General features: G+C 29.6%; 1 protein-coding gene across 1 annotated transcript; it reads right to left on the bottom strand.

Moving 5' to 3' along the window:
• Positions 1-707: 707 nt before the first annotated feature.
• On the bottom strand, positions 708-4,876 carry LOC21387906 (AP2-like ethylene-responsive transcription factor At1g16060). Its single transcript, XM_024172750.1, has 9 exons — positions 4,710-4,876; positions 4,408-4,578; positions 4,175-4,257; positions 3,996-4,004; positions 3,732-3,820; positions 3,469-3,542; positions 3,314-3,364; positions 2,555-2,631; positions 708-1,456 (listed from the first exon to the last, which is right to left on the bottom strand). The coding sequence occupies exons 2-9, from the start codon at positions 4,566-4,568 to the stop codon at positions 927-929; spliced, it is 1,074 nt and encodes a 357-aa protein (XP_024028518.1). The 5' UTR covers positions 4,569-4,578; positions 4,710-4,876; the 3' UTR covers positions 708-926.
• Between the last annotated feature and the right edge of the window lie 5,670 nt (positions 4,877-10,546).

The raw sequence follows: 10,546 nt of genomic DNA, 5'->3' as shown, positions 1-10,546 counted from the left end.
ATGAAAGAAATATATACATATAATTTCTGCTATAAATCTGAAGGTTGAAAATATAAACTTTTCAGTAGTTTTTTTTTTTTTTTTTCAAGACCTATCAGAAAAACTATCTTATTATATATGGTATTTTTACATAAATCTTTAACACTAATATCTGTTTTAACCGAATAAAGATATCGTCCTTTATATCCAAAACTTACCCTTTAATTTTTAATTTTTTTAAAAAAAGAAACATGTGAATATGTGTTACTGATTTGCTTTCTAGCTAATTAAAATACATACACGTAAAAAAAATAGAGAAAATGAGACAAACACTTTTAGAGTGTAATATGATTTTGAATTTTTACTCTTTTATTTTTTATTAATATTAATCAAAAAATAAAGAATAAAAATTTAGATCATTACACTCTAGGGTAATTTCATCCATTTTCTCAAAACAAAGAACAAGTACTGATAAAGACACGAGCGAGAAGAATATGAACTGCATGAAAATGAAACAAACGAAACAACCTACCGTGACTAATATATATATATATATATATATATATAAAACTGAGAAATTTAACACAAATAATAATGTGCAGCAGTATTATGTAGGTAAACGCAAGATCCCATAATCGTCACCTATTGTCTTATAAAGACATAAATTGATAATTGATAAACGAATGTCTAGTTCAGTTTTCTATATCTACACGAATATAAACCGCTAAAAAAATTAAAATTTGGACAAGTACTCATGTCCTTCTCCATCCTCATACTAAAAAGAAAAGATGCTTCTGAAAAAACAACCCTCAATGTGTCTCTTTAGTGGTAATATTCTTACCACGCAATATTGATATATTATAAGCAAAATAAGTCACCATATCCTTCTTCTATTCACAAAAATGTAATAGAGAGTACGGAGACTTAAAATGTCCAAATTTTCCCCTCTATGCATCAAGTTCTTCACAGTGAAAATTAATAGGAACTGAAGCAAATGTGTTACCCAAATCACCAAAAAGAATGTCATCTCCCTCAGTGTAGCTACTGGAGTCTTGGCAATCAAAGTACGTTTGTATGTCCTCGGGGAAACTCCGGCGTGGTGGTTCCATCTCCGGAGGCGCGTCGGCGGCTGAAGTTCTCTCAAGCATTTCTTTAAACTTAGTGGACTGTAATAGAAGCCCTAAAGCGGATGAGGGTGAAGCACCGCCGCTGCCACCGCCGTTACGTGGTGTCGTCGCCGCCGGATCACCGGTTGCGCTCAACCGCATTAACCCTAGGTGAGGGTTAGGACTTGTTGGGCTAGTTGAATTTATTAAGTCTCCATTAGGGTTTGGTTGGAAGTTGTTAGGGTTATTTTGGTTGGAAGTTGGACGTAGCCACTTGATATAACGACTAAGGTCAAAGTTTGTTACTGCGTTTAGTCCACGGTATTCAATGGCTGCCATGTCATACGCTGTGGCTGCTTCCTCTTGTGTAGCTGCAAGAGGGTAATTATGTAATTTACTAAAACTTTAGGGATCACGAAGGGAGGGGGGGAAAAAAAAAAAAAAAAAAAAAGAACAAATTGAAGAATTTAGTTTGCTAGCAAATCTTGGTGCATGATCACGTTTGTTCAATTTATTTCAAAGGGTTTGAATGAATTATTAAATAGCTGACCAAGCAGTTGAGGTTTGGTGATCTACATGCCAACTAACCTGATTTGATTGCGCATTTTTTTCCCTATCTTATTGTTTCCTTTTTTTTTTTTTTTTTTGTTTTTTTTTTTTTTTTTTTTTTTTTTCCCCATGAATTAAGTGTTTTCTTTTTGAACTTAATATATTAAGTTTTTGCAGAGCTGGAGATCATATATAGACAATTTACTTAACATGCATATTTTTCCTTAGTCGGGCCATAGTATTTTCTTAGCTACTCCAAAAGAGGAATAATATATATAAATTTCCATAAAAAAAAGGAGGAAATTGTAATGTTTTTTTAAAACCTTTTTATGCATTATACAATTGTGACTCTACTCGTTTAATTGTTTACCTAACTCCTCTAAAAGATTACTCCTTAGTTGTTCTTGGTTTTTTTTTCTTTTTCTTTCCCTTTTTTTTTTTTTGGTTTTGAAGTTTTGTTCTTGGTTGTTGTAGGGTTATAGAATGTAGATATACGTATATGGAGAGATGAACGACCTGTCTCTTGCCAAGTGGCACAGAATTATACGTTTTTCAAATTACATTATAAAGAAGCCATGCACTAAAAGTTAATTAACCTACCATGCACTAAAAGTTAATTAACCTACCAGCTTCTCTTGAATTTCTGGTATGCATATGGTTTCCTTATTGGATTTTTTATATCTTACTTTACATTATATTTTTATTCTTTTACTGGATACAGCTTATATAGAGAGTTTTTTTTTTTTTTTTTTTTAAAGAAGTATAGAGAAAGATTTTGGACTTGTGTATTTGCATAATTTAATGGATTCTCTGCCTATAGTTTAATCGCCATCAAGATCATTTTGATATTCATGATGAGAGTATTAAAAGTAAAGGAGAATTTTTCTTTCGATCCACACAAAAAAAAAAAAAAAACATACCATAGGTTCCCAGGTAGAGATACTTGTTTCCAAATACTCTGCCTATCCGGGCTTCCCATCTTCCATTGTGGTGATGTCTGCAGATTTTAATCAAGCGGAAGATCAATTTAATTAGTTATTGTACACACACACATATATATATATATATAAACAATATATATACACATATTGCTAGTCATGGTTTAATTTGTTGATAAATTATGTCCAATGATTAATCGAACGTTATATATTCATGGCAAGAAAGTGAACATATATAAAATAAAATGAAATATAATTTACCAAAGGCAATATGACCAATAAGTTGCTGTATTAATTATTTACCTTTTTCTTTTTATTTAAATAGTGATATTTCATCAAACACAATTTTTTTAAGGCAAGAGAATTTGTATTTCAGATATATATTAAAAGTAGGTGTAGAATTATTATCAAACTAATTTTGTGATTATTGTATTAAAAATATGTGTTTGCTCTAACCTCTATATGATACTCCAAGAGAGAGATTGAGAGAGTTTTAGGCATTCCACAAAAAGAAGATATAATTTTGAAACATGAAAAATCCGAGTATAGGTTTCTTTTAAAAATAATTATATTAATCGGAGTTAATTGTAAAATCGCCACATCAGATAGAGTAGTTCTAACGTGCTGTAAGAAATGGTATTGCAAAAAAAAAAAAAAAAAAAAAAAAACAATAAGTAAATGTGAAATTTTCTTTAAAAAAAAAAAAGCCAATTAAAGGAAGATAAAAATCTAATTAGTCACCTTGCCACCCCTCTATATTTTGAAACTCCACGGGAAAATCCGCTACTCTTCCTGTAAATAAATTATATTCAAAATTAGAAAAACTAAGACTTAATGCATAATATTAACTTAAATTGGATTTCAGTGTACCAAAATTAAATAGGTTATATGATCACCTTCTCAAAGATCCAATATATTCTTCTTTTGATTGACCCTCCATTTCTTTGAGCTCTTCTTCATACGTTGGTAACTACAATTCCAAAATATTAACACCGATTTGGTTCATGAATTTGAATAGAAAGTTTAAAGGAAGAAAACATAATGCGTGGAAATTGAAACATATAAATGAATTTGAATAGAAAATGAAATTGAAACATATAAATAGGAGAAATATTAGGGAGTTAAAGGCAAAATAATTTTGTGAAATTAAGAAATTTACTGGAAAATTGAGGATAGTGTCATGTCCCCAATACTTCAATGCTGCCAAGTCATATGCATGTGCTGCAGCTTTCTCATCATCATATGCTCCTAACAAACAAACCCAACATCTTTGAATTAATGACTTCCACTATTGATACATATATAACACTCTCAGTTCTCAGAAAAGTAAAAAATAAATAAAATAAAAATATGTACAGAGCCATTAATAATTACGTATATATAAGCAAATTAATGGTACTTTTTTCTGCCAAAGCATACGTACCTAAATATACTGCATTAATTTGTTCCGGTCGATTCCACCATCGTCATTAAAAAAATAATAATAAATTAAATTAAATTAAAATCAGAGAAAATATTTTTTTAATGAAATGAAAGGAAAAAACCAAAGTGATCAAAGAGTAATAACAAAAAAATAAAAAATAAAAATAAAATTTTTTTTACCTTGTCTTCCTTTCTTGTTCTGTGAATCATTCCAGCAATTCTTATCCCACAAATGAGCTTCATACCGACCTGTCCAACGATGTCTGCAAAAAAAAAAAAAAAAAAAAAAAAAAAAAAAAAAAAAGATTTGTAGTACTTGATCTGCTTAATTACTCATGTCAAACCGTTAATTAACCCTAATTAACACATCTCATAAAGATTAAGAATGCACATGATATCCTTCTTGATCAAACCTTGTGACACCTCTATAAATCGAGCTGCGTTGCGGGGGAGAGTCCCGGGGAACGCTTTTTCGCGTCCTCTTCGCCTTTTTCGCAACGTTACTGTCGTTGCCGTGGTTTTTTTTCCCGGTGGCTGCAGAGTTCTTCTGGTTTTTCTGAGAGACCTTCGCCATTAATAATAAACTAGGACAATAGCAATAAAACACACGTATATGAGAAGATGCAGAAAAACTCAAAGAGAAAAAAATATATATTTGACAAAGTCATCCAATGAGAGGAGTTTTTAAAAGAACTCAAAGGGCAGTAGTACTCACTAAACCTTGCCGGCTGAGAAATGGCCGTTTCTGGACGTCTCGAAACGGCTAGCTCGTAGTCTCTTCCCTTTGTCCTCACTTGTGTTCTTTTGTGTTATATACTGTGAAAAAAAAATGTTGTAGATATATATATTTGCCTTTGCTTCAATCTTTTCCACTCTATAATGCTAAGCTATTTATATTATGCAACCATAGAGTTAAAAAACTTAAACTACTCATTCTTCTCTAGTGCTTTCTCTTATTTCGTAATTTCCTCTTTCTTTTTGCTTGCCCAAATTTATTAATAACGTGTGTCCCGTCATTAATTCTTAATTTATTATTTAAAGTAGCTGTATCAATCTTTTTATCTTGTCCACTGGTGATCTTTAAAAGTTAAAAATTTAATATGATTATACATCAATCTTTCATCTTCTTTGCAGGGTCCACCTTTAGCATTTGCTGACATCATATGCAAAGCCTTTCTTGGTCGCCAAATTCTCACACGACTTACCCTTTAGTTGCAATTGAGGTAAGCATATGAAAAGTTTAATGTAGTTTGGTTTATAGATTTAAAATTATGATTTTGAATTATTTTTATTTTATGTGTATGTTTTAAGAGAAAAATATTAGAAAAAATTATAAATAATGATTCAGAATTAGAGATGAATGTGCCTCTTTCTTTCTTCTATTATTATTTTTTTTAAATCAAATATTAGTTTTTATATCTGATAATCCAATATTAGTTTAGTGTGTTTTGATTCTTTGATAGTTTATATATACCTATTGATGAAAGATCTTTTGTCGTGATTGTCTTTTTTACTAGGGTCTTTTTTTCGGTAGCGCTTCTCTAACAACAGGCTTAGTATTCTACTTTCATTAGGTCAAAAAATTATATAAAATAAACAGATTTTAGTACATATTTAACGGTTAAAAACAAAGATTTTTTGGCATTTCATTTTCTCAAAACCTACAAGACAAATCCTCTTTACTTTAAAGACCTGTGACGGAATATGAAAAAAAAAAAAACTAAATTAGTCATAATTATATCACATAAAAAGTATGGCATTTTACGTGGGTTAGATAATTAATTTTGTTATTAGTCGAGGATGAGTTTTCTCTTTTTCTCTCTCTTTTCTTTCTTTTTTTTTTAAATCTTCTTTATTTATTATTATTTTTTTAAAATGACCGACAAATCCTCTTTACTTTAAAGACCTGTGAAAATATGAAAAAAAAAAAAAAACTAAATTAGTCATAATTATATCACATAAAAAGTATGGCATTTTACGTGGGTTAGATAATTAATTTTGTTATTAGTCGAGGATGAGTTTTCTCTTTTTCTCTCTCTCTCTTTTTTTTTTTAAATCTTCTTTATTTATTATTATTATTTAAAAATGACCCAAAAAAAGAATCATTTCAAACTTAGTCCCACATGGTCATATGATGAGTTTCCATCCATTTTTGAATAAAACCCAGACATTGGGACTAACTGTGAAATTGTTGTAGAAATCAGAGTTGTGTACTATATAAAAGTAAATATTGAGGCCAAATTGGTCTGAGGCTATAAAACGGGAGGGACCATTTGTGAAAAATAATCCTAAAATATACAGAAGTGAAATCAACTGGGTAAATTATACTCTCACATTTGGGTTAATAAGAAAGACAAATACGAACGACTATAATATATATATATATATATATAGAGAGAGAGAGAGAGAGAGACATGCGTTAGCATATATATTGTTTGGAAAAATTATTTATGGACCAAAGTTTAGAAAGAATCGATTACTTTGTTAGGATCATCTAACCGCCATACACAAAATTTGAGAATGTGAGAGTGCTTTCTTATAGGACCTATTAACGTAAAAGTTTTGCGTGATATAGGATTAAAACATATGTTAGGTTGGCAGATCTGTAGAAAGTCGCTTTGACTACTTATGGAATACTGAGAGACACTATTTATCATCTCTATTGATTTACGTTTATATATATGTATCTATATATCATATTTTCGTCTCCTATCTAGTCAATAGGCAGGCCAATATTTAGCCCCACCAAAGACACTTTAGGAGTAGGTCCTAACTCATAATTATTAATTAAATAATTTTTTCAAGGAGTCAATGGTCATTTGAGAATTTCTCAAGTACGACCTATCCCTTTTAACTATTATTGTTCTAATAATTAGATTTAGGCCGTGTTTGAAATTAATCCCATTTTTATTTTTTACGTTTTTCAAGAAAGAAAAAATGAAAACGCGTTTGGCACAATAAAGATAAAAAACAGAAATGAAAACGATTTTTTGGTTTAGTGTGAAATGAGAGAGAAATGAAAAATAACTTTTAGTCGTTTTTTATTTTTTGTTTTCGTTTTCTCCTCTTTCCAGCAAAGAGAGAAAGAGAGACATTAATGGGTTTTTTGAAATGAGAGAGAAATGAAAAATAACTTTTAGTCGTTTTTCATTTTTTGTTCTCGTTTTCTCCTCTCTCGAGCAAAGAGAGAAAGAGAGACATTAATGGGTTTTTTGTTTACACTGAAAACAATCTCTTGATAAAACTACCAAACGCATTTTCAAAAATGATTTATGTCTGAGATTGAAAACGTTTTCGTTTTCATTTTCATACAACAAATAAAATCATTTTGGAACGAGTTTCAAACGCGCCCTTAAATTTTAACGGTATGATTTGTGAGTGTCTGCATCAAAAATTTACAATAGACAATATAAAAATGTTACAATCACACACCATACTTTTAAAAAGATAATCTAACAGTTAAAACGACAATAGCTATCGACAGTTAAAAAGAACAGGCCGTCTAGAAGAGAAATTCCATAATCAGATTAGTTGTATGTAAAGTTAAGGAAGTGAAGTTGGATGGTCCACTATACGTATGACTCCTACAAATTTGAGAAATAATGCCTTTTAGTAATTAATTGCTGTACATATTTCTTGGTGTGTCTTATTCTGCGGCGGTGGGGTTTTCTAGTGTAAAGAAAACAGCTATACAAAGTATAGTACTCCTTATAAATTGCGTAAATATTTGTTCATGGGTAGGTCAGGGTTGGGTGGTAGTAAGTGTGGCTTTGTGGGGTCATTAGTCATTACCAAGATTTTGCTACAGCAAGTTAATGAATGGTCCATTCTTTATTAAATATTATTGCCCAATATTATTAATATTAAATCAAAGAAAGTTGGAACTGCCAACAAAAATGTCGACTTTCAGTTTGAAGAAGACAGCGGGGAAAATTTTGTGGGATAAACTTTTTTTGTCTTATCGATTGAAAAACGGAAAATTTTTTGGGTGCGTTTGGAATTAATTTTAAAATAAAATATTTTTAATAAAAAATAAAATTGAGATTATTTTGAGAATTATTTTGAGACCGATTTTAAAATTACGTTTAGTTAGTATTTTAAGAGATTGTTTTGAGTATAATAAAAAATTAAAATAGTGTTTATTAATTAATATAGTATAATACTGTTAATAAGTACTAGAAAATGAAAACAGAAAAATAAAAACAACTTTAACTGTTTTCTAATTTCTTTACAAAAAACATTCTCACTGTTTTCGTTTTTAAAACATTTGTTAAACAAATGTAGGTTCGTTTTCATTTTATTTTTTATTTTTCAAAATACGTGAAAACGGTTCCAGCACCTTAATTAGTTGGTCCTTTCAAACACTTTTTTAGGAGACTTTTGGGCATATTCTCATGCCTTAGGGCTTAGTTACAAAAAATAAAAATAAAAAATAAAAGCTCGTCGTTTTTAAGTTCTTTTTTTGCTCTCTTATTATTGTTGACGACCATTAATTGGTACACCGTTTTAGCTTTGTGGACACCTCTATATGTTAACATCCATTTCTAGACAAAGAAAGAACAACCGACATTCATTCTAAGGTGGCAAACACCATCATATTTTCAGGTTAAGCTTTGAGAAAATTAAGAAAAAATTACTGTCTTATATTGCATAAGTATGAATTTTTACTTGTTTAATAGGATTGTTTTAACTAATAGAGTTATTTAACTAAAAATAAGATTCTTTTATGCTGCCGGGGGAATATTCTCAACACCATGTCGGGAGATATGATAATTTGTGAAATTTTACGTTAAAACTTGCAAAGTCGAATGATAAAGTTGTAAAAGTTACGATAATTTGGGAAATTTGAATTTTCATGATGATTTACGTTAGAACTTGCAAACTCAAATGATTCATCGTAAAATTTAAAATTTCACAAATTATCATTTGAGTTTGCAACTTTATCGTTTGAGTTTATAAGTTTTAACGTTAAATTTCACAAATTATTGTATCTCCTGACACGGTGCCGGAAAAAAGTGTCCCGATAAGTATAAAAGGACCCTTAAAAATGATATTAATTAAAAATAAATAATAAAATTTCATACGTAAACACTCTAAGAGATATTTGTCTCTTTTTCCTAAAAATTAATAGTGCAACTGAGACAGTATCGTGCCTCTCACCAAAAGAAGATATTGTATCGTGCCAAGGGATATACTTGAGGTTCATTTTCTTCCTAGATATGTGTATGGATAGTTTCATATGTGTAGTTTAGGAAACCGTATATTTTAAAAATTTAAAGTTGGAGATGCATGAAAAATCTACTCAAATGATTATACATACTATTAGGATTATGCTATTTCAAAATAATTTTACATATGCGCAGTTTGATTAATTAAATAAATTCATGTTCCTTTTTTCATTGTGTGTTATCTATTCGAATAAAATTGATCATGATAGTTGTAATGAAGGTCACAATTAATTGATTTGATTAATCAATTATGAACCATTGATATTATGTATTTTATTGAACGGATCATAAATAAAATTTAATTTTAGTGAGATTTCTAAACAAACTTTATAGGCTCTAAATAAATTAGTGTTTTCCATTGTGAAAATCACAATCACGATCTACTCCAGACTAAGAATTTTTATTCTATAATTCAATACCCTTTGTAATTGGAAATGGTTAATCAGTATAATAACATTGAACTTTTGCGACTCGCTTGAGAGTTTAATAATTTCTCCTTAAGTCGGCAAAATAATTGATCATTTTAATCATTGGCCAAAATATTCTCTTTGAGGAATCAATAGATTTGATTATGTTGAGGTGATTAATAAAGTGACTAGCACGCGTAAAGTCGAAAGGATTAAATTTGATTGGATAAACTGTTATACTAATTAGATTAAGAAAATTATACAAACAGGAATTTTGAGGAATCCCCCTTAAAGATCTAACCTTTGGATTTATGTCCCCCTGATATTTGATTTTTGAATTTATGCCATTTTAATAAAATAGTCAAAGGTCAACAAAATATGTACTACCTAAATTACCATGTTGGCCAAATAGGTAAATTTAAATCAGTAATATTCTACTTGATGCCGGCATAAGGCAGTCACTGTTCAACAGGGCCAGTTATTAGAGAATAATCTCGAGTTTTTTATTTTTTGTCTTCAACTGTAAAAATGTGTAGTCGTCGGAGAGTAAACTGATAAATTTCTTTCGATAATCTATCAGATAAATTTTTCTTAACAAAAAGAAGTCGGCTGTCTTTAGTCTCTAGCACTAGAGAGCAATATGGTCTACCAAGATGTTTTGGCCGTGTTTATAACGTTTTCAAAACGGTGTTTGTCGTAATAAAGATAAAAAACAGAAATGAAAACGATTTTTTAGTTTAGTGTAAAATGAGAGAGAAAAAAAAATGACTTTTAGTCGTTTTTCATTTTTTATTTTTATTTTCTCCTCTCTCGAGCAGAGAGAGAGAAATAGAGATATTAATGAATTTTTTTACACTGAAAACAATCTCTTAATAAAACTACCAAACACATTTTTAAAAATAATTTATGTCTGAGAT

This window comes from Morus notabilis, unplaced genomic scaffold (assembly GCF_000414095.1).
Source record: "Morus notabilis unplaced genomic scaffold, ASM41409v2 Scaffold1527, whole genome shotgun sequence".
Taxonomy (NCBI): Eukaryota; Viridiplantae; Streptophyta; class Magnoliopsida; order Rosales; family Moraceae; genus Morus; species Morus notabilis.
Note: the sequence above shows the minus strand (reverse complement) of the source record. Positions and strands in the feature narration are given on the sequence as shown.